The following is a 27696-nucleotide window of genomic DNA, read 5'->3' on the forward strand; positions in this document are numbered from 1 at the left end:
TTTGTTACAAGAGAGCTGTGGCTTCATGTATACTGTATACTGTTATATTGCTATATGCATTGTTACATTACAAATTCCATATATAGGCCAGGGTTATTATCGCTAACTAAAACTAACACCATTAAAAAAATGTTACTTGAAATAAAATAAATGTTAACTGAAATAAAATAAAATTAGGGGTGTCAATCGATTAAAATATTTAATCGCGAATAATCGCATGATTGTCATGAGTTAACTCGTGATTAATCGCAACTTAATCACACATTTTTATCTGTAATCTTTACATTTTTTCCCGTAATAAAACATTGAAAGCTCAGCCGAACATGATCATAGCTGTACAGGGCGGGTTTTTATTTCTCATCTCCACAAATACAGTCAAACCAAAAATTATTCAGACATTTTTGATATTTTTACTAGTGGGTGCAGGACACTATAGTTCATTTATGTAAGTGGGGATAGCAAAATAAAGTAAACTGTGACATATTATACCCAAAAATTCTTCATATGGTGGACTGCCAGTAAAATTGATAAAAATTTGGAACCAAAGATTATTCAGACACTTTGACCTGACCATGTTTTGCTTAAGTGTTATCTAACATAATTAAGATTAATTTTTTTCTGACATAGTTTAACTCTGAGATCTTGTCATATTTTATTACCATTTTTTTTAAACTATAGTGAATAAACTGTATTAATGAATGAAATGTTCAAGGGGTCTGAATAAATTTTGGTTTGACTGTATATCTAGTAGTAAAGCTAATGCAAGGGCTAGAAATCTACTGCGGTTGTCCTTGGCTAAAACTTCCTCATTATCGTGGAGAGCGCAGTTCATGGTTGCAAAACAATAGCACTTTGGAAAGGAGAAAGAAGCACGGCTGCGCTTTCCACGCGTTTTTAGACGCGGCATGTGAACGGCCTCTATGGCTGCATCTCCATTTCTCCAACTACGGACTAAGCCATGGGTCAAACAGAAAATACGCGCTGCATTAATTGCGCGTTAATAAAATGAGTGCCATTAAAATGAATTTGCGTTATTAACACGTTCATTTTGACAGCCCTAAATAAAATATATATAAAAAAATTAAATTTGTTTTATTTCAGATAGTTGCCAAGGCACCATTTCTCATTTTCATTCAGTTTAAGTTGAAGTAATAAAATAGCTAAAACTACTTAAAAAAAAAAAAAAACTATACAGACATATAAAAAAAATAATCAAGATGACAAAAATTACTAACTAAAATTCTATAAAATATATATACATAAATAATAATACATTAAAAACTAAAATCAATCATTGTGAATGCTACAAGTGAATATACTCATTCCAGCAGAGATAAAATATAGCATTAAAAAAAAATTATTTTGAGATTTAACAGTGTTATTAAATTAGGGTTCCCTTTCGAAAGGGAACTCTACACTGTGTTTGAACGCAAATGGGGAATGTCATCACGTGAAACGGTGTCTGAAAACAATTATCAAATCTCACTAATCCTATTGGCCGGCGACAGCCTATAATGTCATAAAAGACACAACCCGGAAGTATAAAAGGAGCGCCTAGAGAAGCAGTCAGTATCTTTTCGTCTTCAGGGACTGTTCTGATTGCGATTCTTCGAATCTGGTAAGAATTATTACTATGTCTAACAAACGTTTCAGGAAGTGTGTGGATCCGTGTCCCAGGTTTCTGACACCTGATGACACACACAATCTGTGCGTTTTCTGTCTGGGAGAAGAGCATGCACGGACAGTGCTTGAGGGCGCTGTCTGTGTAAATTGTGAGCGTCTGCCTATGAAGACGCTCCGCTCTCGTCTGGCCCTCTTCTCGAGGGGAGAAGGGCCGGCATCTGTGCCTGGTGGTTCTGGTCCCGCTCGTGCTGAGGCAGAGCGGCGGCTGAAATCTTGGGGTTCTCAGGTGGAGCTCACTGAGGAGTTTGAGAGAGGTGTAAATCTCTCTCAACCCCTAGTGGCTGACGAGGGTGAGCTGCTGGATGATGATGATGATGTTCTCTGGTTGACATCATCAGATCCAGCAGTGAGTGCTCTTCTGGCTTCAAGCCCAAGAGAGCAGGAAATGGCGATTGAAGAAGAAGCGGTCGAGCCTGCCGAAACTTCAAAGCCTCCCTGCCCTGCGTAAGTGGAGCTGCTCGAGGTTATGGAGCGCGCTTCTGGCGGGCTGCAGCTGCCTTGGGAGCGTATTAAGAGAGGGGCTTCTCGTTTAAATGGCAGGGCATACGCAGCAGTGGGTCAGGCTGGTGCTGCCTTACACACCAGGGCGGTGTTACAGGTCTACCAGGCTGATCTGCTGAAGGATCTGGATCAGGGGCAAGGTCTGTCCCCTGAGGTAGTAGAAGAGCTGCGCCGCACCACAGATCTAGCTCTCCGGGCCACTCAGCAGACTGCTGCCTCGGTCGACAGATCGATGGCAGCAATGGTGGCCACGGAGAGACATATGTGGCTGAACATGACTGACATCGGGGAGAAAGAAAAGGGCTTTCTCCTCGATGCGGCAGTTTCGGCCTCTGAACTTTTTGGTACCACCGTCGAGGCGGTGGTGGGAAAGTTCAGAGAGGCGAAGGCGCGCTCGGCAGCATTTAAGATCTGCATACCGCTCAGATCTGATCCTGGGCCCAGACAGACAGGAGGTCCTGGTCCGTCCCGATTCGAGGATCAGAGACAGGGCCAGAAGTCCAGTGTGGCCTCTCGGGCACCTCCTCCTCCTCAGAGCAGGTCCCAGAGAAGGCGGGACTCTAGGAAGAAGAAGCAGGATCTGAGGGAGGTGATCAATCGCAGACGCCAGCAGCGTCAGTGACCGATTTCCTCTCCATGAGGGTAGCTACATCTACCCTCTCCTCTCTTCTTCCACCTCCTGAGTAGTGGATTTATTTGACCCAGGTGCTTCTTACATTCAGGCTGAGGGCTGGGCCCATGATGAATATTTTTCTGACGGCTCACCTTCTGGCTTGATAGTAGAAGGGCTCTTTCAGGCTTGAAAGAACCATAGATTCCATCCTTCTATGATGGTAAGTCTGTGTTCTTCGAGCCGCAGGGAGTAAGTTTGGTCTATATTTACATATTTAATGTGTTGACCTTAGTCTTCCTGTATAGTTTTTTCCTGGGTGTGTAAAAAATTAGGGGATTTAGGGCCCTGAAGTTCCCATTAGGTTGGTTTCTTTGTGTTGCTTATATGGCCACCTTTTCAGCCACCATATGGTAGAGTAGCTTTCTCCTCTGGTCATAGCTAGAGATTGTTTAGAGATTGGCACTCTTTTACTTCAGATAGATCTATGTTAAGCGTCGGCCTTCGGGGCTGCCTGACATTGTTTGGCTTGGGTTGAGCCTGCTCCTCTGAGCTCTCATTTTAGGGTTTTCAGAGTTGCCTCCTCTCTGTTGAGAGTTTTAGAGGCTGAGTTTAACCCAGGCAGATCTATGCTTTTGTGTCGCTAGATAGCCAACAGCTATAGCTGGCCTAGGCTAGAACTAGGGTATAGGATGTGATATACTGAAGCATTTCACTCTATGTTGTACTACCCCTGTCAGGAGAGTGTAGTTTCCTAGTTCTGGCCTCCTCTTATCAGAGTTGTCAGGCCAAGGCCCATTACCCCTTTGGTGTAGGTGCAAGATAGATAGCAGCTAAGGTAGCAGGCTATTGCTAGTTTCCCTGGTGCCGTTGTCTCAGGTGGTAGGCCCCTTATCACTATGTGTTTAAGAGAATGCTAGTGTTGCTAGGCCTACTTTTCTAGAACTATTCATTCTATACTTTGTTTAGTCTTTTCCCCTGAACCCCTTGAATTAACATTCAAGTTTGAGTGAAACAGTGTTAGCTTTCTTTAAGCTCCTGTTCCCTAGGGTTCAGTACAGATATCTACTGTCTTTGGTGAAAAGCATCCACCCTTGTAATGTCAGGGTAGTATGAATGAAAGTATAGCATTCCCCTGTTTCTCAGGGTTGTTAATGCTTCAGTTCTAATTTTTGCCCTACACGTTGTGAGCCCAATAACTCAATTGCTGCCACAGGTTAGCACCTGTTTCTGTAGTAGTAGACTCTGTTCTGGCCTCCTTCAGAGCATGTTGACAAAGTTTGTACTCCCCTTGCTGATAGGGTAAAAATTGTTTTTTTATTGAGTATATGGCCTGTTGGAATGCATAGCTTAGGTTGAGTTTGTTTTGGGAACCTCTCTGTTCAGTTTGGTTCCTATATAGCTCCCTTTTTAGAGTTAAACACTGCCACAAGATTTGATTGTGTTGTTTGGAGTAGAAGGCTTTGTTTTGGGCCTCCTTCAGAGTACAATAGCTTGTTGTATCACAAGTTGTATTGGTAGATGTTTAATTAGAGTTTGCTCACTTTAAACTAGCTCTGCCACAGGTTTATGCCCGTGATCTTTTGAAGTAGTAGGCCGGTTCTGGCCTCCTTCAGAGCATGGCATCATATATTCTTTGTAGTCCCCTTACTGTAAGGGTAAAAAGTGTTTCTTACTGAGTACATTGCCTGTTGGAATGTGTAGATTTAAGCTCAGGTTGAGTCAAGTTAGGTAACTTCACTTGATAAGTTTGGTTCTCAGTTTATGCTCCCTTAGAGCTTAGACATTGCCACTGGCCGACGCCCGTGTTTTTCTAGAGTTCCTTCAAGAACATGATGGCGTAGGTTTGTACTCCTCTTGCTTAAAGAGTAAAAAGTGTTTTTACTGAGTACATTGCCTGGTGGAATGTGTGGATTAAATTAGCTCAGGTCGAGTTAAATTAGTTAACCTCACTGGAGAGTTTGGTTATCATATTGGCTCCCTTAGAGCTTAGACACTGCCACGAGCTGACGCCACGTGTCTTTCTGGAGTCGTAGGCCCTTTTTTGGGCCTCCTTCAGAGCATGATGGTGTAAGTTTGTACTCCTCTTGCTTAAAGAGTAAAAAGTGTTTTTACTGAGTACATTGCTTGTCGGAATGTGTTGAGGTAGACTGTTATGTGGGCGCTCTACAGTCTTATCTGCTAGTTTAACTCGTTTTCAATCTGAACAAGTTCCCATGTTTGTGGGTTCTTGCTTTATCAGCAAGTGAGCTGCTTTAGGTGTGTGGCCTTCACAGGCCGCCCTTTAAGCTATCCCCCCCACATCTGGGTGTCTTTGAGCAGATTAAGCATGTAGTTTCACATGTTTGGCCTTTTGCAAGGCTGCTGTGATTTACTTCTACACATGTAGAATTACATCATGTTGCAGGCCCCTTCTTGGGCCTCCATGATTTTGTGCCTAGAGTACGGTTTATCTGTTAGGTTGAGCCCAGTACTCCCCTCGTTTGAGTGTTGTTCTGCATAGTACTTAGCTCCCTAAGTCTGGTCAGTGGTTGAAGGCCTCTCTGAGGCCTCCCTATTTGTGATCAGCCCCTAGGCTGGTTGTACTCCCCTTGTTTGGGGTCTCTTTAGAATGCACAGCCTCCTCAGTGCAAATAATCAGGCGCTGAGTAGATCCTAGGATTGAGCAGAGTTTACTCCCCTCATTGGTGAGGGTAAAAAGTGCTAAGCTGAGTCCTGCGCTTCAGGATGCCCGTCTCTACGTTCTGTGGCCCCCTGGCCACATTCCCTTAGAGGTGCCCTCTTTTCTGTGAAAAGAAGTTTGGTCCTAGAAGCCTTTGAGCGGCCTTGGTAGGCCTTCTGTGGAAGGCCTCTTTGAGGCTTATAGCTTGGGCTGTTGGCCATAGGGAGTGCTGTCACTGACAGCCTATGTATGACCCGTAGGGGGAGTGGTTCTGGCATTTCAGTTGAAACTGCTAGTTCTGTCATTTGTCTAGCCATCTTTGGCATGCACTCCCCTCAAGCATGGCGGCGTGGGTATATCGTTCCCCATTTGCGTTCAAACGCAGTGTAGAGTTCCCTTTCGAAAAGGAACATCTCAGGTTATGTATGTTACCTGCATGCATCGGGGCTGCCTGCTGAACAGTCCCTTCAGACGATAAGGTACTGACTGCTTCTCTAGGCGCTCCTTTTATACTTCCGGGTCGCGTCTTTTATGACGTCAGAGGCTGTCGCCGGCCAATAGGATTGGTGAGATTTGATAATTGTTTTCAGACACCGGTTCACGTGATGACGTTCCCCATTTGCGTTCAAACGCAGTGTCTCGTTCCCTGTTCTCAGGGAACCATGGTTACATACATAACCTGAGACGTTTTTAAAACTTTAAGTGAGCATTAGAGGATGGCAAACATAATCTAAATGTAAAAATGAATAAATAATTAAAAAAACATCAATGACACTAAAAACACTGATATGGGCAGTGTAGTTCTAACCTGGCTCTCCAGCTGCAGGTTTTTAAGTTTGACCTCTTTGAGTTCAGCCTGACCCTGAGCCTCTCGCAGTCTCAAACTCATCAATTTATCCTGCAGCTCATTCAACGCAATCTTCTTAGGAGACTCTTTCCAATGGCCTCCTCCTCCTCCACGAGACGTATGATTCTGTCATAAAAAAAAATAATTAGATTTGCATTTGCAAAGACTTAGATTTGAGGACCTGTAGAGGGACCAATAAAGTAATGAAATGGGGGAGACTGGGAAAGAATTTTATGAGTTCATTCCTGCCTTACAGAAATTCATACTTTTTTTACGAAAGTCAAAACAATCGACAAATGAAAAAGACAATGCAGTAAAAAAAACAAATCGGAATTTGGAAGAGTTCAGAGGATTTGGACAGAGTTTCAACTAACTGTGTAAAGATCATTATAAAATGGTTAGTTCCTGTCCTTGACTCTGATTGGTCAATAGCTGTGTTTTATTCAGATAAAACACGGCTATGACCGCTTCACCCAACAGCCTTAGCAACCACTCTTAGCAACGTAAACTCTTCTCAATTTATATTGTTCATTGAAGCTTACTGTATTATGTAGAAGAGTATTGTGAGAAAGAAATCGATTGAGCGAGTTTGTTACCTGCATTCAGATTTAGCATTTTCCTTCAGGTCAGTCCTAAGTTCATAATAAAAAATCTGTTTAAATGTCCGCTGCAATAACAGTTAAGGGGTTTTCCCGTGACTGGCAGCGCTAGTCAAAGCATTTGTCAGTTGTCTTTGCTACTGACTGACACACTCATAAAGACAATCTTTGCCGCCATCTAATGGCGTTATAATGTAACTTCTGTTGTTGTTCACAGTCAGGGACTATTTTTTCCGGCGGAAGGAAGGCTTTTAGTGATTTTACTAAATTAAAGTTGCATTGATACATATTTTTTGGCTTTAATATTTGTATTGTGTGGTAACCATTTTATAAAAGCAATAAGGTACTCAAGGCCAGTGCTGTATCGTGAATAAGTCACAGCTGAAGGGGTTGCAGGCAGTCTGCTTCGCGTCGTGCCTAACAACGCCCTTCAGCCGTGACTTATTCACGATACAGCACAGCCTCTCATACCTTATTGCTTACGTAAAGTTGTGTAGGCTGTAGAGTTCAGTAGAGTTGTATAGAGATTCTGCACCTGCCAGCAATGGTTGAGATCAGTAACAGCCTCTTGCATCTCTCTGAAGGAACGTAGAGTCTCCTGCTCTCTCAGTTTCACCAGCTTTAGCTCCTCCTGCAGCTGAGCTACATTAATTTCATCAGGCAGAGAGCTGTTCCTCTGCAATACACAGACAATATTCCCTTAAGTACTATACTTCCGTACCAGTTAGTACTAAAAAGTGGTGATAGAATACAATTTTTTTCATACAATTCAAAATAACTTTTCACTTATCATTTGTGCGTGCACAAGCCATATCAGCCATATCATCGCCACTGGTGATCTAATCATTACCACTGGTGCAAAAGCATCTTTTCATTTCATACTTGACAATTTTGACAAAAAAGTCAAAGACACACATGCACACACACCTTCTCCAGATCGAGCACTTTGTCCTGCATTTCTTTCAGAGCACCAAGTAGCTCTGCCTCCTGTAGACGAGACTGTTCCAACTGAGTCTGCAGCCCACTCACAAACTCTTCTGTATACTACAGACAGAAAGACAAAATGGATTGAAACATTGGTGAGTGCAGATTAGGTTATAATGGCTGCCATTACATCAGGGTATATCTGAATCAGATATAAGGATTTTGAACACAACAAAATTAAGCTTAACTGTACAAAAAGGGGATGTCTGTATGGAATACAGATTTTTACTTCCAGAACTGTAGGGAAAACAAAAACGGTTATTCCTCGGATCTGTCAATCAAAAGTAACTGTTAACATCAGCAGTGTCCTCCCGCTCCCATGTAGTTTTGCAAATGATGTAATCACGGCAATCTCAAACTACTTATTTATTTGTATACAGGGCTTGACAAACTTTTTGCTCAACAGCCACTGTGGCTAGTGGTTTTCTAAAGTTACTAGTCACTCAACATTTTCCTGGCCACAATTTTGACATCGATATCATGTGGAAATACTGCCATATAGATATTTTTAATATTATCAGCCATAGTTTAGCAGCAGGTTTATTAGGCTGCTGTCAGTTTAAGATCTGAAACACGGATTCATTATACTGTTACACATGCGTTTTCTTTCTCAACTCTTTACGTTCACTTAAAACATAACTTACTGTGTTTACGTGACAAGACCAGCATTTTGACATTATTTTGTGTATGTACTGAGAGGCAGCTTTATGTGCACGCACTTTGGGTGTGAGCACAAGATCGGAGGGAATGAGTAAAATTCAAGCCCGGTATTCAGTCAATATTCATTATTATAAGGATATCACCCCAAAAAGAAAATTCTGTCATTAATTACTCACCCTCATGTCATTATAAACTCATGTCGTTCCAACAGAAGGACAGAAATCACTCAAATTTCATTAAAAAGATCTTCATTTGTTTTCTGAAGATGAACAAAGTCTTATGGGTTTGGAACAACATGAGGGTGAGTAAATGATGAAAGAATTTTCATTTTTAGTTGAACTATCCCTTTAAGTATAAAGTCTTTTTTTTAATGTTCACAGATTTTTTTTTCACAGATTGTTGGTTTGATTTATGGATCAAATTTTTATTGAAGCAAATTCTATGTTGCTTTGTAACCATGAACAGCCTATAGTCATACAAATGAACTATATTGCTTAGTGGAAGAATTTATATTCTAATTGTTACAATAATAAAACACTGGTTATATATATATTAGTAATATCACTGTTGTTACCATTCTATTAAAGTGATAAGACAATCAAAGCTAAGTGTTAGTGCCTAAAAACATTGTAAAATTACTGTAACATATGGCCTCTAGACCCTTATGTCATAAAATAACAATTATAGCCTCTGTTGCATTTCCAAAGAAATTTAAGATTACGTATGAAAAACAAACAGTCATTCTGTAAGTGTCTGCTCAGAGAAACAGATGTGCTTCTGGAAATTTTTAGATAATTTTAGCATTATCTATCACTGAAGCAGCAGTGTTGATGTGAGTGTGCTTCTGCTGTGTACTGTGTGCATATACTGTGGCCTACCAGAGGGGGCTGTGGCCTGCCCTGGAGACTTGTGTGAACACTAGTTCCCACGGACTTTTACTTCTGTTTTTCTTACCTTCCTCCAGGCTTCCAGTCACTTCATCATACCCGTATTACTCAGATGTGTCAATCACATAGACTCTCGATCATACTACCTCTGTTTACGTGAAAAGTGCTAGCAGAAGGACTGGACTCTTAGCTAAAAACCAAATGCTTTCCTTTCCAAACAGCAAATCGCAGTGGATATGAACCTTTCACAAGAGAAAACAAGCACTGCCAAAGATCCAGACTCCACTAACGACATTTCATTGAACGCTAAAATGAAATTATATATATATATATATATATATATATATATATATATATACACACACACACACATACATATATATTTATATATATATATATATATATAAATATGTGTGTGTGTGTTTTAAAAGAGGATGTGAAGAAGACCACAAATAACATTTCATGTCAACCACAGCGAGCCCCTTTGCTCCAGGTAATGAAACCAGAATCATCAGATTTAGGTCGAATATGTAACAGAAAAAACTCACCCTTAAACATACTAAATCCCTGTCAGATCTAAACTAGTGAGTGTTTTTTTTTTTTTTATTATAGGTATCATGAAATTGATATTTCTTTAAAACAATTCAATAAATGGTCTAAAATAAGTGATATGTGAGAATTTTGGGTGTTAGCACATGCAGATTTTTGCCAAATATGAAAAAAAATTGTTTAGTGAGTAAATAAAACGACTGGGCAACTTCTCAATTTTTGTCAACAGTAAACCTTTGACGACTGCAACATTACATGGTTTACACTGAATTGTAAGAACAATAACCACAATCGTGCTGATTTAAGAGACATATAAACGTGTGTTGGTTTAAACAGTAAAAAATTTACTATCAGAAGGTAATCATAAACATTTTTTCCTCCAGAACTCCTTTGTGGTGATAAATATGAATATTCATTGTTTTTATGAGTTCTAGATAGCCAGAGACTGCCTCATTTCATAAATGATGCTATGAGAAACACAATGGTCATCACAAAAAAACTAAACAGTTAACAAGTTGTTAGCTGCACATGGTACACTAGTTCTGTTGACATCAGCACCACTATGGAATGGTGGTCAATTCTGAGTGTAACACAGGAAAATACATATGATCAGGGAGTGTTGCTCTGAGTGTGAAACATGTCGGGCTCACACTCAACATGACACACACCACACCCTGACATCTTCTCACACATGCCTTTTACTCACACTTAAACAAAAAACGAAAATTCCAAAATACCCCGTCTGTTAGATAGCGATGCTTTAGTATCCATTCTTCTGGGTTCAAAGAGTCAACTTAGTACTAAGTCATTTTCATAAATCTTACCAGAAAATAATCTCTGACCTATCAGTGACCCAGTTCAGGGTAATTCTGCTGTGTGAAAGCAGATCTTTTGACTAAGAATAGCCTGCAGATATGTGTGCAGCAAACATAATGATGGTTTAGAAATATTAAAAACCTGTTCACATGCCATGTGACTTTGTTCAGATTTACATAAAAACAACATGAACTCACACTGCCACTGTATAAAAGCGAGAATCTTTCCTCATAAAAAGGAAACGCTGTATCACTTTCCAATTTAATGCTAATTTAATAGTAGGTACCTTCAAAAGGCTGAAGCTAAACTGATTTTCAGCTAGTAATAAAACTTTTTGTTGTTTTCGGTCAATGGATGTGATTGTTAAGTCTGTTTCACACTGCACGTACAAGCAGTGAGAAAGCATAACTGAAATGACAAGCCTGCGTTGCAGTGCTTTCACACTGATAGCATTTCAGAGCTGTGACGCTGAGCATTTCACTCCAGTCATTTTATGCAGCTTCATAAAAGCCTATATCTAAAAAGACTATCAAAAAAAGGGTTTTGTAGCATTTTATCAATATTTCTTGCTGAGGTCAGCTGAGTGCAGCAAAAATACGCTCAGAACGGCAACTCAACTTGTAGCTAGGCATTGCTGTTACCTTGTGTTGCTGAAGTTCACGTATGGTGTCCTGAGCCTTTTCCAGACTCTCACTGGCTGTATAACACTGCTGCCGAACCACAGCCAGTTCACGCTTAATAACATAGTTCTCCTCTGCCTCCTGGGCTCGTGTCACCTGACCCTGAGATAAAAGAAATGGAGTAAATCTCTTCTTGGGAGATGTCACTTTACTTGAGGTTAAGGGGAGATAAGTATGGCATTCCAGTCAAGGTAATGAGAGGGGCTACATGCAATGATACCTCAGTGTCATAAAACCAAAGAAATCTGATCAATTCAAGTATCAAAAGAATCCCATTGAATTTTAGGATTGGATGAATTACATGATAAAATATGAAAAATGCCACCGGACCTAATACGGAACCCTGATGCACACCTATGCTTCCACATCCCACATGCAAGGCTACACTGCCGGTATAGAGTGTCAGGGTTAACCTTCACTTGGAGCACCTCTGGGACATTATTCCAGCCATACAGACAAATGTGCTGTCAAGGCAGTGATGGGAAACACAGAAAAACAAATAACCATTTCTCATGCAGCAGGCCCATTCTCAGATTAGTGTGGAGGAGGCAGTGCAGAGGCAGGAAAGAGTGGATTATAGGAGGAATTGTGGAAGGTTGAAGAGAAGAAGCATGTGATTGAGCAATGAGAAGAGGAAAGGAAGGAGAGATTAGTGAGCAGCTGGCTTGACAGTACTGTACCTGAATCAACCTGTCTGCTAATGCAGCACTCTCCTACAACACCACAAGAGAAGAAAAGGAAAAAGGAAAGAAAGCATACAGAGGGAGGAAAGAAAAGGTTGAAAATAGGGACAGAAAGAACAGGGAAAAGGAAAGAAACAGTGGATAAGATAAAAGTGAGTATTACAGACACACATGAAGAGAAGAAAAGGGAACGTTTTTAAAAGTTAAGTAGAAAAAAACAAGTAGAGAAAGTTTGTAAAAGTATAAAAAGTATAAAAAAGTGAGTATAACAGAATGAGTTTGTTTGTGGTGAAAATTGTGGGGAAGTAATTTCAACAGAGGAAAGCAGAGAAAAATAAGACAGATAAGACTTCAAAAATGTACCATCAAGTAGGAGGCAATACAGCTGAGCCTCAGTAAAGACCGACATGCTCTAAAAGTTTACATTATTCACATAATAAAGATATCTACATGGTTTACTCAAACACAAACTAAACAGGCCTGTTTTAGGTTCATGCATATCAGTTAGAAGACAGAAACCATCTCACTTTCTCCAGTGTCTCAATCCTCTGCTTCAGTAGCCTATTTTCTGTACGTAGTCTCTGTTAAAATGAAAGGGAAATTTAAATTTTTTTTTTTTTTTTTTCAAATGCAAATGATTAAACAGAGAATAAAATTGAATAAAAATAAAATTACAATTTTTACCTAATATTTTATTTCACAGAAAACATTGATTTTTAGTTAATAACAACACTGAAGTTAAAACATGCTATTAATTAAATATGCATAACAATGTTAACTTAATTATACAGTTTGATGTTATAATTATTTCATCATATTCACTATGTGCAAGCATTCATGTTCACACACATGCTATTAATTAAATATGCATAACAATGTTAACTTAATTACACAGTTTGATGTTATAATTATTTCATCGTATTCACTACGTGCACGCATTCATGTTCAAACACACAACTCCCAGTGGAGCACTTATTTATAAGTAAATGATACTCTTTATGAATAATTTATTATAATTCAAACCCAGATGGGGCATTTCACAAAAGTAAAGTCATACATTCTTTGTATAATTTAAATTTAATTCTTAATGAAGTTCAAATAAAATATCATTAGGTAAAACATGCGCATACAAATGCAATCTACATGTTATTGAAAAAGTTGCACCAAATCCAGGTTTACAAACCTTAATCTCAATCTGCTCTTCCATCTCTTTGTTCTTAATGGTGGTGTATTCCTTTTCTAATCTGTGAATGAAAAGCATTGTTGAGAAGAATCTAGAGAAAATCCAAATCTTTGTCTTTATTATCATAATAAAATGTATTTATTTTATATCATATAATGATAAACCAATCACTCACTTTTTCATTCTCTTGGGATTGTATTTGACCTGATAGGCCCGTAGGATAAGTTTATCTGGGCAACTATCAAACTGATGTGGAATCACCTTCTGAAAGTGCTGTGGTGAGAATATTAAACAAACATCAGTTAAAATACTGCTGTTGTTTGTGTTGTTCCATGTATATAATATCAATGTTCATGACAGAGATGATTTTCTCCTAACCTGTGACATTCCCTCCATATCTAGCTGTATGAGGTCTGTCTGGTTGTACTGCAATATCGCTATTCCAACTCGGAATATGATCTCCAAACCCTGAAAAAACATCACACAGTATTCATATAATCACAGACGAACAACTACAACAAGTATCCACATTCTAATATATTCATTTATTGTTTCTATTAAGTTTTTACAACCCCTTAGATGCATTCAATCCTTAAAAAAGCCTGAAAACTTTTGAAAACACACAAATTCTGCACACGATATTGCTTGTCTTTCACTGACTGTACTCTTGCCATATTATTGACTTTAACACTCAAACAAAACTTTGCATTTTAGATAGTATACTAAAGCATTTTTGTGCATGTTTAGTCTGATTAAGACACAATGCAACCCTACAACAACCATTTTTCCTTTTGAGAAGGTCCCCAGAAGTAAGTTTTTCAGATTTTGCTAACTTCCAGGAACATTGTGTTCATAAAGCACACAGACAAGTCAGTAACTTGCATGGACACACACAAAGGGTCTTGTGTCCATACCTCATACATAAAGATGTCAAAGATACGTGTAGCTATTGGCAGGGGCAGAAAGGTGAGGAAGAGAGTGAGGAACCAGGACGAGGCGTACATAGATGTATGGAAACTCTGAGAACGGAAATGAACGTTCAGCTCTGGCAACTGCTCCTGATCACAGAGATGAAAACATGGAAGAGATACAAATGAAAAAAACAAGTCAGGTGAAAGACATTAGATAAATGTACTTCTGAGAAGAAACAATTGAATTGATTCTTAGTCATGACTCTGTTTATGTACAATAAATCTGTTGCCGCCTTGTGGACAAACATGGCATTACTTCAGACATCTTGGCATGCAGTATACTATAATAAGAGAGATTTGAAATCACCTCATTGGAAAAATTGCAACAATAAATAAGATTTAAATCACATTAGCCTCTTAAGCCAATCATATATTGGCCCATATGTTGGTGACAATCAAGATATTTATATTCTTGGAGTTACCAAGGAAAGCTGAAAAATGTATCACACTTTCCACAAAAATATGAATAAGCAGCACAACTGTTTCAACATTGATACTATCAGCAATATTAAAATGACGCATAAGTGACTTCTTTGAAAAACATTTAAACCCCAATGTTTTGAACAGTAGTGTACCTGTTGTAGAAGTCCTGTGACCCCTCTTATACAACAGTTCGTTTTGTAGTAAATTCCAAACATTATCAGATTATCAGACAAGCAGTCTGATACCTCTTTTTCCTATAATGCTCCCACGATATTATATGCATATCTATATTAGCCTGGATTCTGGAAAGTATTCTTCCTTACCTGTAGCAAGTGTTCAAACTGGTAGATGCACAGACCCAGCTCAGCCATGCTGGGTTTAAACAATTCTCGAAGCCTGTACTCCTGCATTAGTCTGACAAACACACAAAAAGCCTCCTCCTCCGGCATCTACAAACACACAGTGAATTTGGTTTATGCAAAGTTTGGCCCACAGACATTTATTTACATTATTTTAATTCATTATGATGAGCAAAACACAGAAGCAAAACCTGCATAAGTAGCAATCCTACGATGAAGGCACTGCCCTGACAATAACCAACTTCACGATCCACCAGAGAATATGCCTGTGAGATGAAAAACATACACCCAGGGTAAAGTGATAGTTCAAAAAAAAAAAAGAAAATAAAGAAAAAGAAAAACCCTATGATTTTCTTCATTCCATATACAGCAAAATCTTTCTGAAAATCTTATCTTAACAAAAGTGAATGTGAAGCTATACAAAATCTGTTTGTGGCTCTGTAATTTTTTAAGCTTAATATTCCCTGTTGTGGTCACCACTGATTTTTATTGTACTGAAAAGAACAGCGTCGACATTCTGATTAGTTTCTTTTTTATCTACAGAAGAAAGTCATGCAGGTTTGGAATGACATGAGGTGAGTAATTGATGACAACTTTTTGGGTGAACTATCCTTTAAACTGCAGTCCATAAGTTTTGCCTCTTTGTTGCCATCTCTGTATGAAAGCTGCAATTGCAGTTATTTGCAGAATTATCATCTTTACATGGATTGTGTATCGGCACGGCTCCTCAGCGCAAATGAATCTAATGTTTGCTGTCAGTCACAACATTGGTGTGGATACTGTACTTCGGAATCACAGATTCTACGTCTTGGAAGTACAACCAAAATAAGAATTTTCACCGGAAAATGTCTGAACAAGTAAGTAACATGTCTGCCACTGTTGTTCTGACCAACTGAGGGAAAAAAAAGCATTTCAATCAATTGTGCTACCAATGGTGATTAAACCTACTGATCGCTTAGCTCATTTCACATCAAACCATGCAAATTATTATTATTGTTATAATTAGTTCTCAAATTGTTAATGTTAACAACATCAGCATTGCGTGACTATGTGTATTTAGTGTATTAGCGTTACCTGTAGATTTCAATTTCTGTAGTCTAAACTCTGAAGTTAATTTTTCGTACCATACAATCTGCCATCAAAATGATAAGTTTAATTATTCCAGCTGCTGTGAGAAAAGGCTATAAATGATCCGCCACCTGCAGCATCCTGACATGCCACATAGCCTACTAGCTGGGACTCATTCTTTATGTAAACAGACGTGACATAATGACGCAAAGACGAATGGCGACATGCTCGAATTTCTCACCAGTACCACTCGAATTAGAAGACATTATTACAAGCTTACCATTGTGAATCGGGCTGAGGTAATGAGATAGTTTTGAACATTGGCTGGTTATGTACTTGCTCAAAAATTGATTTTGGACTGCAGTTACGGACTGCAGCTTTAAATTTTCTTTTTTTTGTAATCAGTGTGAAAATTACTTTTTGTTCATTTTAAAATTTGTTCAATAAACCACCTCTTGCGTTTTCATTTGCTCTACCTTGTCTCCACTTCATCTGATCTGCTCTCGCTTTCTCTCATCACCCACTTCCGTCTTTCTCACCTTCATAACATTAAACAGAACTTCCTGTCCCAAACTGTCCTGGCCTTTGAAGAAGTCGTGTTCGGGATATGTGCGGGCAATATCTCTGCGTATGAGTTTTTCACAGGGCGAGGACATCTTTAGGAGTTCAGAGTACTGATTCTTCACTGGCATGTCAGTGGCATTACATAACAACTGCCAAACGATTGCTCGGAAATGATGAGGAATGCCTTTCCTTATAAGCTCCTGCAGAGAGAGAGAGGTTGAGGCAGAAAAAAAGTGATGAATTTACAAGTTTCCGATTCTTTAGTTTTGAAACTAGCGTCTATGATGTGGGTCATTCATGTTCTGAATAAAAGAAGGACCAATCAATCACCTTCAGAAGTTTGTCCTTCTTTCGCCTCCATTCATCCCACTCGTTGACAATGCGTCCCCACAGGATCCAAGTGTCTTCTTCCAGATGGGACAGATTAGAGGACGCAGATGAGCTCGACACCAGAGAGGAGCCACTATTCCTCCGAGATCCACTCATTGAGCGCATGGATTTGGAATCCGCTTCTAGTAACCTGAATGCAATTAAATACAATGAGATTAAGGTATACAAATGGTAGTGTAGCCTAGGGCTTAAAGTATTTGGGTTTAAATTCTGTTAAGGGGGTTGAATCTACACTACCATTCAAAAGTATGGGGTCAGTAATATATATTTTTAAAGAAATTAAAACTTTTAATCAGCAAGGACACATTCAATTGATCAAAGATGCAGACTTTTACATTGTTACAAAAATTCTACAAAAATAAATGTTTCTTGAGCACCAAATCAGCATAATTAGAATGATTTCTGAAGTATCATGTGACACTGAAGACTGAAGTAATGATTCTGAAAATTCAGCTTTGCATCACACTAATAAATTACATTTTACAGTGCTCAGCGTAAATGAGTACACCCCCTTTGAAAAGTAACATTTTAAACAACATCTCAATGAACACAAAAACAATTTCCAAAATGCTGACAAGGTTAAGTTTTATATAACATCTTTTTAACTTATAACATGAAAATAAGGTTAATAATATAACTTAGAGAACAAAATTTTCAGTTTTTCTCAAATTAGGGTGATGCAAAAATGAGTACACCCCACAACAAAAACTACTACATCTAGTACTTTGTATGGCTTCCATGATTTTTAATGACAGTACCAAGTCTTCTAGGCATGGAATCCTTATTAATAGTGATATTAAAACACTTTTTAGGCATAATATTAAGAAATGTGCATTGCGAAATAAAGAAATACTCCAAATAAAGTTTAATTATAATTTTATATCAGTAAGTCTTAAGTGATCACTAACTCTCTTGCACACTGGGTCTCTTTAGTCTAGCGAGCACAGTTTCGCATATTTAGATATAAAGAGCAATGTAGTGCAACTTTATTACATTGCTTAATGAGACCGCAAAGGACAGCAAAAACCCTTCTCCGCCCCCCCGACTCCATTCGAGAGCAGCAGTTGCGAGTTGAACCAATCTTTTCGGCCCTGAAACCCGCACTGGAACTGCGTCGGTGGAAAAGGTGTATATGAGATCCCGGCCCCTAAATATGGCTTCAGTCCCTCCTTCAAATGTATAGGTGTGGTCACATTAGCAGAATTTTTGTCCACTGTCAACATTGTAGTGATGCATTAAAAACACCGCTCACACGGAAGTCACTTTCAAACTAAACAGCATTCTGTTGGACAAAGTGGCGAATTTGTGTAAAAAAGTCTGATCACTTCTAAAGTATGTCAAATTACATGTCTATAGCATAAAATGAAAGGGACACAAAGTTTGGTCAAATTCCAACTCCAGGTATGAGTAATAGTAAGTGATGGTTGCCTTGACACACACCACTAAACACAATACAAATGCGTCTTTATACATGACTGTTGACTCCGTTGCCCCTAGTAATTCAGCCAGACAATAGCGATGCTTTACGAAATCAAGGAATCCTGGCGGTCTGCTGATGGAACAGCAACGGACACCAGGGGGAGGTGTTGCTGTAATCTATAGTAATATTTACAGTATTAGTCAAAAGTCTTTCAAATATAATTCCTTCGAAGTGATGGTACTCTACGTAACATTATGTAGGTTGACATTTGTGCTGGCTACTGTATACAGGCCACCAGGACACCATACAGACTTTATCAAAGAATTTGCTGATTTTCTGTCGGAGTTAGTATTGGCTGCAGATAAAGTCCTTGTTGTTTGTGATTTTAATATCCATGTAGATAATAAAAAAGACGCATTAGGATTGGCATTTGCAGATATTCTAAACTCTATTGGTGTTAGACAACATGTGTCAGGACCCACTCATTGTCGTAATCATACTTTAGATCTAATATTGTCACATGGAATCGATATTGATGCTGTTGAAATTCTGCAGCAGAGCGACGTCATCTCAGATCATTATCTAGTCTCGTGTATACTACATTTAGTCAAGGCGGCTAAACTGCCTCCATGCCATAAATATGGTAGAACCATCACTTCTACCACTAAAGATCACTTTATAAATAATCTTCCTGATCAGTTTCATCGCCTTAGCATACCAGAAAGCTTAGAAGACCTCGATGTTGTAACAGAAACTATTGCCTCTGTCTTTTCCAGCACATTAGACTCAGTTGCTCCTTTGTGCTTAAAAAAGATTAAGGAAATTAATCCAATGCCATGGTACAATGAGCACACTCGGGCCCTAAAGTTAGCAGCCAGAAAAATGGAGCACAGCTGGAAGAAAACAAAACTAGAAGTATTTCGCATTTCGTGGAGAGAGAGAATGATTGAGTACAGAAAGGCCTTAAAATCTGCTAGATCTGCTTATTTTTCAAAACTTTTAGAAGAAAATAAACACAACCCTAGGTATTTATTTGATACAGTGGCTAAATTAACAAGAAATAAAGCTTCAACTTCTGATGTTTCCAAAGAGCACAGCAGTAATGACTTTATGAACTTCTTTACTTGCAAGATTGATAATATTAGAGAAAAAATTATAACCATGCAACCGTCTATTACAGTATCGCGTCAGATAGTGCATTGTAGTGTCCCTGAGGAAAAATTCAATTCATTTACTGCTTTAGGAGAGGAAGAATTGTCAAAACTTGTTAAATCATCAAAATCAACAACATGTATGTTAGACCCTATACCGACTAAGCTATTGAAAGAAATGCTTCCAGAGGTTATAGATCCTCTTCTTAATATCGTCAATTCATCTTTATCACTAGGACACGTACCAAAAACTTTTAAGCTGGCTATTATTAAACCTCTTATTAAAAAACCACAACTTGATCCTAGAGAATTAGTCAATTACAGGCCGATCTCAAATCTCACTTTTCTGTCAAAAATACTAGAAAAGGTAGTATCATCACAACTACGTTCCTTTTTAGAAAGAAATAGTATCTGTGAGGATTTCCAGTCAGGATTTAGACCGTACCATAGTACTGAGACTGCTCTCATTAGAGTTACTAATGATTTGCTCTTATCATCAGATCGTGGTTGTATCTCTCTATTAGTGTTACTGGATCTTAGTGCTGCATTTGACACTATTCATCACAATATTCTTTTAAATAGACTCGAAAATTATGTTGGCATTAGTGGAATTGCATTGTCATGGTTCAAATCATACTTATCTGACCGTTATCAGTTTGTAGTAGTAAACGAAGAGATGTCATATCGATCACAAGTTCAATATGGAGTACCGCAAGGCTCAGTACTAGGACCGTTGCTGTTCACTCTGTACATGCTACCCTTGGGAGATATCATTAGAAAGCATGGCGTTAGTTTTCACTGTTACGCTGATGATACTCAGCTCTATATTTCTTCGCGCCCTGACGAAACTTACCAATTCACAAAATTAACAGAATGCATAGCTGATATAAAAAATTGGATGACCAGTAATTTCCTACTACTAAATTCAGAAAAAACAGAGATTCTAATTTTTGGACCAAAAACTTCTTGACGTAATAACCTAGAATACTGTCTAACACTTGATGGCTGCTCTGTTAAGTCTTCGTCGTCTCTTAGGAACCTGGGTGTGCTCTTTGATACCAATCTTTCATTTGAAGGCCATGTTACTAGCATCTGTAAAACCGCATTCTTCCATCTTAAAAATATATCTAAACTACGACATATGCTCTCAATGAAAAATGCAGAACAGTTAGTTCATGCGTTCATGACCTCAAGGCTAGATTACTGTAACGCTCTACTGGGTGGTTGTTCTGCTCGCTTGATAAATAAACTACAGCTCGTACAAAATGCAGCAGCTAGAGTTCTTACTAGAACTAGGAAGTATGACCATATTAGCCCAGTTCTGTCAACACTGCATTGGCTTCCTGTTAAACATCGTATAGATTTTAAAATCTTGCTAATTACTTACAAAGCACTAAATGGTTTAGCTCCCCAGTACCTGAGCGAGCTCCTAATTCATTATAGTCCTTCACGTCTATTGCGATCTCAGAATTCAGGCCAGCTGATAATACCTAAAATATCAAAATCAACCGCAGGCGGTAGATCCTTCTCCTATTTGGCACCTAAACTCTGGAACAATCTTCCTAGCATTGTTCGGGAAGCAGACACACTCTGTCAGTTTAAATCTAGACTAAAAACGCATTTCTTTAACCTGGCATACACATAACACATTACCAATTTATATTTTCAAATCTGTTAAAGGATTATTAGGCTGCATAAATTAGGTCAGCCGGAACCGGGAACACTTCCTATAACGCCTGATGTACTCGTTACATCAGAAGAAGAATGGCATCTACGCTAATATTAGTCTTTCTGGTTATCCCGAGGTTCACCGTAGTCAACCGGATCCGGGCCGTATCCAGGTGAGACCAAGGACCTGCACCTTGACACGACCACAACGCAGCCCTGAAGTATCAGCAGAGATTGAGTCAACTAGATCATCCACTGTGAGGGCCTCATCGACACGACAGCCACGACACAGTTCCTCAACAACCGTCCATACCGCCGTGATGAATACGATCCTCAATTGGATGGAACTGGAATAAATACTTTGAATGCTGCGATCCTGTCGGACTTATGATAGCTACCTGAATCGTAACAAAGCACTGTTGGCCAGAGGAGAACTGGCACCCCGACTAAGCCTGGTTTCTCCCAAGGTTTTTTTCTCCATTTAAACACCTATTTGCCACTTGTATGCCACCTGATGTCACCTGATGGAGTTTGGGTTCCTTGCCGCTGTCGCCTTTGGCTTGCTTAGTTGGGGACACTTGACATTTGACTTGACATTTGATATTCAACAGTGCTTTGATCTGCCTGCATTGACACTATTCTTTTAAGAGCTGCTGTGCAGCCAAATAATGTACCAGTTATCAATGTAAAGCTGCTTTGACACAATCTACATTGTAAAAAGCGCTATATAAATAAAGGTGACTTGACTTGACTTGACTTGACCAGAAGTAAACTGTTCACTGCTGTAGCCAAAGAACGCAAAAAACACTAAAGCAACAATAAAGAGGACAGCATAACAGGACATTTAATCATTTGACAAAGTAAAAAAAGGCAAGAGAAGGGTTGCTTTTGGCATTAAAGGGTTAATTCACCCCAAAATGAAAATTCTGTCATTAATTACTCACCCTTATGTCATTTCAAACCCGTAAGACTTTTGTTCATCTTCGGAACACAAATGAAGATATATTTCTAATGAAATTTGATAGATGTCTGGCCTTCCGCAGACTGCCTTTGCAACTTGATCTTTGACGCTTCTAAAAGTTTATAAAGAGACTGCAATACTAATCCATATGAATTGAGTGGTTTAGTCCAAATTTTCTGAAGAGACTCAATCGCTTTTTATGATGAACAGATTTAATTTAGGATTTACTCACATATAAACCTTTATCAGCAAACATAAACAGATGCCCAACCCAACCTGAATGACGCTTGATGAGTTTGGAATGACATAAGGGTGAGTAATTAATGACAGAATTTTCATTTTGGGGTGAACTAACCTTTTAAATGATATACAGATACAATTAAAAGGCCACATAACCATAAAACATAATCTGTCACATATTAATGACTACAGCAAATCAGCTATTCTCCTGTAGTAGATGGTTACAGTAGAACATCACAAAGTAGCAGTTAAAGCTGTACATGTGCCATAGAACACCAGAACATTATCGCTGTTCCATCAGCAGCTGTTGCTTAAAGTCTCTACTAATTTCTACGACTGCTGCTGCTGCTGCCCTCTTAAAGGTGCAGTATGTAGGATTTCTGTCCGCTAGAGGTCGCTAGAGGCCTATTCAAAACAAAGGCGTAGCTTGATGACGGCAAGTTTGAGCGCGGAATCTTGGGACATATGGTCTTCACCTCAACGGACGGTGCAAAAGAATAGGGATAGGACTCGGGAAGAAATCATGTTCATGGATGTGATTATTAACGTTATTGTAGTATGAAGCAGAGCAGGACCGAGTGTTGTGGGAGCTGAACGAGGCCGCTGGAGCGATTGCGCAACACACGCCTCACGAGCAGCGGAACTTTTATTATGCCACAGTCGCCGGTGCTGCATCCGCTTTTCCGGTCATGAGTATGAGGTAATGCAGCTCTGTTTATCATATTATATACATTTGAGAGTGTTGAAAATTATGTTATAACGTTACTCTGTGCGTTTGCTCGGTGGCTCGGCGGAGACACTGTTACACACTGCAGTAAGCTAGATCGATTTTATAATATCATATATTAAATGCTGGATGGCTTGTGTTGATGAATGGCATACAATACATTTTAAAATGAATTGCATGATGGAGAAAATTCTGTATCACTGTTAATAAAAATAAAGCTGCATCTGATTATGCTATGTTAGCTACTTGACAAAATAGTGCTTTTCTCTGAGGCATGGTAAAGCATGGTACTCGCAAAAAAAAAAAAAAAAAAAAGATTTAAACAATAGGACTAAACGTGTTGAGCTATATAACAACAATTAGTTTTCTGTCTATAAATATATCAAAACAGTTGTTCCCTTGTCTATTAAAACGTGTAATATATTAAAGCGTCTTTGGTGTTTCCATGGTTTCTACAAAATAAAACCGGAAACCAAGGATTAACGCGGGTATGACGCAATTGACAGGCGCCTCCTCACACGTCCCGGAGCCTTGGTTAAAATTGCAATTTTCTCACGATTTACAAATAGTTGGAAACATTTGGGATATTGTAAGTACTCAAGTAAACAAAATATATAACAATGGCCTAGTGGTTTTTGGATATTTTACTGCAAAATATCTTACATATTGCATCTTTAAATGGCCCATTAAAGTTATATATTCAACATGGTAACTGTTGCTATTGTCTTTGCTAGGCAACTACCACAACTGATTAATAGCGAAAGGTTTTTACATATCAGCTGTTACAGGAAGAGAAGCCTACAAGTTTCACACTATGCTACTTACAGGTCAAATGTTAAACCACACATGTAGCTTTCCATCTCGACTATGCACAGCGTTACCTTTCTGGAGGCTCTGGTACCTACAGAGTTATGTCTTTCAAGTATGTGTACACACACACATATAGTGTGTTGCAATTTGACTCGCCTGACATTGAAGACACTTGCTCTGTGCAATTACCTCTGTGCTCTGTGTGCTCCTCATGTTGTTTCTATACAGGTTTGGATGAAAACTTTCTTTCTTACACTGAACACAAAATCTGATTTTTTTTAAAGAATACTCTGGGGAAAACTGGGTCCATCAAGCTCCAATATTACAAAAAAGTACCATAGATGCATCACAGAAGTCCATAAGACTCATGTATCATATTCTTTTGAAGCCATACAATGTTTTGTGAGAATGTTGAGAGAAAAAGTAAAAAATTAAGTTTTATTTCTTCACCTCCAGTGAGCTGTTAACCGCTGAGACCTGATCTTTGAGTAAACTGAACTTGATAATTAAATAAGTCTGATTTGTTATCCAATCATTCAGATTAACTCTGAACTGGATCAATAATTTTACTGAAAAAAAAAAAATCAGATTCATAAGAATAAATCAGACATAAAGACATCTAGAGCGATTTTCAGGGAATAATGACCTAATGTCCTTTTCTTCGGTATTGTGATGTGAAATGTGTGAAATTGATTATCAAAAAAGAGAAAAGAATGTAGGTCTGGGACTTGATTCTAGGTTAGGGGCGGGTTTAAGCAGACTAAATGATTGGAGAAATTCGGCATACATCACCAGATGAGTTATTTCACTGGAAGATTGAGTTATGACATTTTGATTAAAAATTACATGGTCAAAAAAGTTTAAAAATTCAAATATGCATGGATGAATTGTCATGCCAACTTTAAATTTTAGGTAACACTTTAGTTTAGGGTCCAATTCTCACTATTAACTAGTTGCGTATTAGTATGCATATTACTAGGATATTGGCTGTTTATTAGTTTTTATAAAGCACATATTAATGCCTTATTCTGCATGGCCATATTATACATCCCATAAAGGGATAGTTCACACAAAAATGAAAATTATCCCATGATTTACTCACCCTCAAGCCATCCTAGGTGTTTATGACTATCTTCTTTCAGACAAACACAATTGGAGATATATTTAAAAATATCCTTGCTCCTCCAAGCTTTATAATGGTTGTGAATAGGGGGGCTACATTTTGAAGCAAAAATGAAAATGCATCCATCTATAATAAAAATAATCCATATGGCTCCAGGGGGTAATAATGGCCTTTTAAAGGGAAGCGATGCATTTTTGTAAGAAAAATATCCATATTTAAAACTTTATAAATTCAAATAACTAGCTTCCGGCGGACGACCGTATGCATGCAGCGCAAGTCGACTTGCGCCAAATGAGTAACCCCCTGATGCGATGTATGACACAGGATGTAGAAGTATTGTAAACTTAGACGCCTCTCGCGATTCAAACAAATAGGGCTGTGCAACAAACTCAAGCTCCTTTTCTCTTATATCAAAACCCTCTGACATTTCTCCTTAAAATTTTTCGCTTTAGACTTCTAATTCGTGACCGGTGTTTTGCTTTACTCTATCCTCTGTGCTTCCACGTTTGTCATTGCGTCATGCGTCAGGTCAGAGGTTACTCCTCCCCCACAAATCGAGGCATACAATTGTCTGTTGGAAGCTAGTTATTATAGTTAATAAAGTTTTCAATACAGATATTTTTCTTACAAAAAACCATCGCTTCGCTTCAAAAGCTGGAGCCATATGGGTTACTTTTATTATGGATGGATGCATTTTATTTTTGCTTCAAAATGTGGCCCCCCATTCACTCCCATTATAAATCTTGGAAGAGTAAGGATATTTTTAAATATATCTCCAATTATGATAGTCATATACACCTAGGATGGTTTGAGGGTGAATAAATCATGGGATAATGTTCATTTTTGGGTGAACTAACCCTTTAACCCTACCCTAGACCTAAACTTGACAACTACCTTACTAACTAACAGTAATCAGGAGTTTACTGAGGCAAAAAGTCATAATTAATAGTTAGTTAATTGTGAGAAGTGGACCCTAAACTAAAGTGTGACCAAATTTTGATTTGTTCCTCAAAGTTATCACATGGCTTCGGGAGACTAATTTAGCATGTTGTATGAACTATTTTAAAGATGCATTTTTGTATTTTTGCCGCTGGATAGCCTGGTCCTCATTCAAAGCAACATGTTTGCGTGTACGTTGCTCTTGTTCTACCTGTTCTGTTCCTCCAGTTTAGCCAGAAGCTCGAGCTCATCTGGGCTGAGGTTCTCTGAGTCAGCCGGGGAGGCTGCCGGGGCGGAGAGCGCAGCATCATGGGAACTGGAATCCGGACTGAGCACTGGGCTGCCAACAAAAGGAGGGTCAGTTTCCAGTCCGGGAGGTGAGTTGAGGTCCTCCAGTTGAACAGAACCTGACATCCCTCCCTCTCTCTCTGGGCTGCTGCTAGGGCTTGACATGACGGAGGAGCCCGGGACAAGAAATGTCAAGCAGTGATGTGGGAATGTGGAAGGGTGCTGCAGGGGTCTCACAGGATTGGCGCTGTGGACGTAGACAGGCCTCCTTGAAGACGTGTATATCAGGCCTGGGTTAATCTGTGAAAACAAAAGAAGTAAGATTATTCATTGAAGGGCTGCATAATTAATTGAAAAAATTATTGAGATTTCGATTATGGCAGCCATGATTTACTAATTAATCACACAGTGATTATGATGAGAGGGCTCAAGTATTGTCTACAAGGCTCCAGACTGCAACTAAATGGTCGCATTTTGTGACCTTCTTTCCTGGTGCCACAACCAATTTGCTGATAAGCACTGCAGTTTCCGTTGCATATGAAAAGCAAACACACCAAAAGCAGAACGATACTTGTTTGAACCGCACCACACAGACCATTTATTAGCTCGGCCCAAAAGGCAACGCAGCTTAGAGTGAATACATTTACTCACGGACCAATCTCATTTATGCGACCATCCAGTGAGAAGCATTCGAAATTGATGCAGTTGAGTTCTTTGATACAAACTAGGGATGTGCATGAGTACTTGAGTATTCGGATGTGATAGCGACGATTGATAATGAAAATAATGAACGCCATGACTTTCAAAAATGTATTTCTTTTTTTTCCTGATTGGTTATTGCGGCATTGTGGGCAGTACCTGAGCTCTGATTGGTTAGCGTTAGGATAGCATGCCGTCCAGACTAGGGAAATAAAGTGAAACTATGGATTTGAAAGTGCGCAGTGATGCCTGGAATCGCTTTGATCATGAAAATACAGTTAAGTGCAAGATGTGCATTACTGATCTAGCAGTGTTATTTTTTCTAGACATATTTTCTTATTTTGATTTTCATGTCCTATTTTTATTTGTCAACATCAATTTTTGTAACTGTTTTAATTAAAATATTTTCATTATCGCCATGACAGACATGCCCCGCTCCCTTGTGTAGTTGTTTTTGAGACCTATCAGTACTCAAAATGAAAAACTGACAAAAATGCCAATCCCTAATTCAAACCACAAATGTCTAGATGACTTAAACTAGTTTAAAGCCA

General features: G+C 38.8%; 1 protein-coding gene across 2 annotated transcripts in view; it reads right to left on the reverse strand.

Annotated features, from left to right (window-relative positions):
* Window positions 1-27696, reverse strand: part of evi5l (ecotropic viral integration site 5 like) — a 56698-nt gene that overhangs the window by 12463 nt on the left and 16539 nt on the right. Inside the window, exons 2-16 of one of the 2 annotated variants that reach the window (XM_051906701.1) lie at window positions 26370-26746; window positions 17060-17249; window positions 16705-16929; window positions 15289-15363; window positions 15062-15187; window positions 14259-14402; window positions 13723-13812; window positions 13520-13617; window positions 13345-13405; window positions 12689-12742; window positions 12159-12191; window positions 11440-11580; window positions 7830-7946; window positions 7438-7578; window positions 6265-6429 (exon numbers count right to left, since the gene is read on the reverse strand). In XM_051906701.1, coding sequence (XP_051762661.1) covers window positions 6265-6429; window positions 7438-7578; window positions 7830-7946; window positions 11440-11580; window positions 12159-12191; window positions 12689-12742; window positions 13345-13405; window positions 13520-13617; window positions 13723-13812; window positions 14259-14402; window positions 15062-15187; window positions 15289-15363; window positions 16705-16929; window positions 17060-17249; window positions 26370-26611 — 1902 coding nt within the window. In that variant the 5' untranslated portion in view covers window positions 26612-26746. The remainder of the gene's footprint in view (window positions 1-6264; window positions 6430-7437; window positions 7579-7829; window positions 7947-11439; window positions 11581-12158; window positions 12192-12688; window positions 12743-13344; window positions 13406-13519; window positions 13618-13722; window positions 13813-14258; window positions 14403-15061; window positions 15188-15288; window positions 15364-16704; window positions 16930-17059; window positions 17250-26369; window positions 26747-27696) is intronic. The other variant, XM_051906711.1, reaches the window with a different exon arrangement.

The sequence above is a fragment of the Ctenopharyngodon idella genome, chromosome 1 (assembly GCF_019924925.1).
Source record: "Ctenopharyngodon idella isolate HZGC_01 chromosome 1, HZGC01, whole genome shotgun sequence".
Taxonomy (NCBI): Eukaryota; Metazoa; Chordata; class Actinopteri; order Cypriniformes; family Xenocyprididae; genus Ctenopharyngodon; species Ctenopharyngodon idella.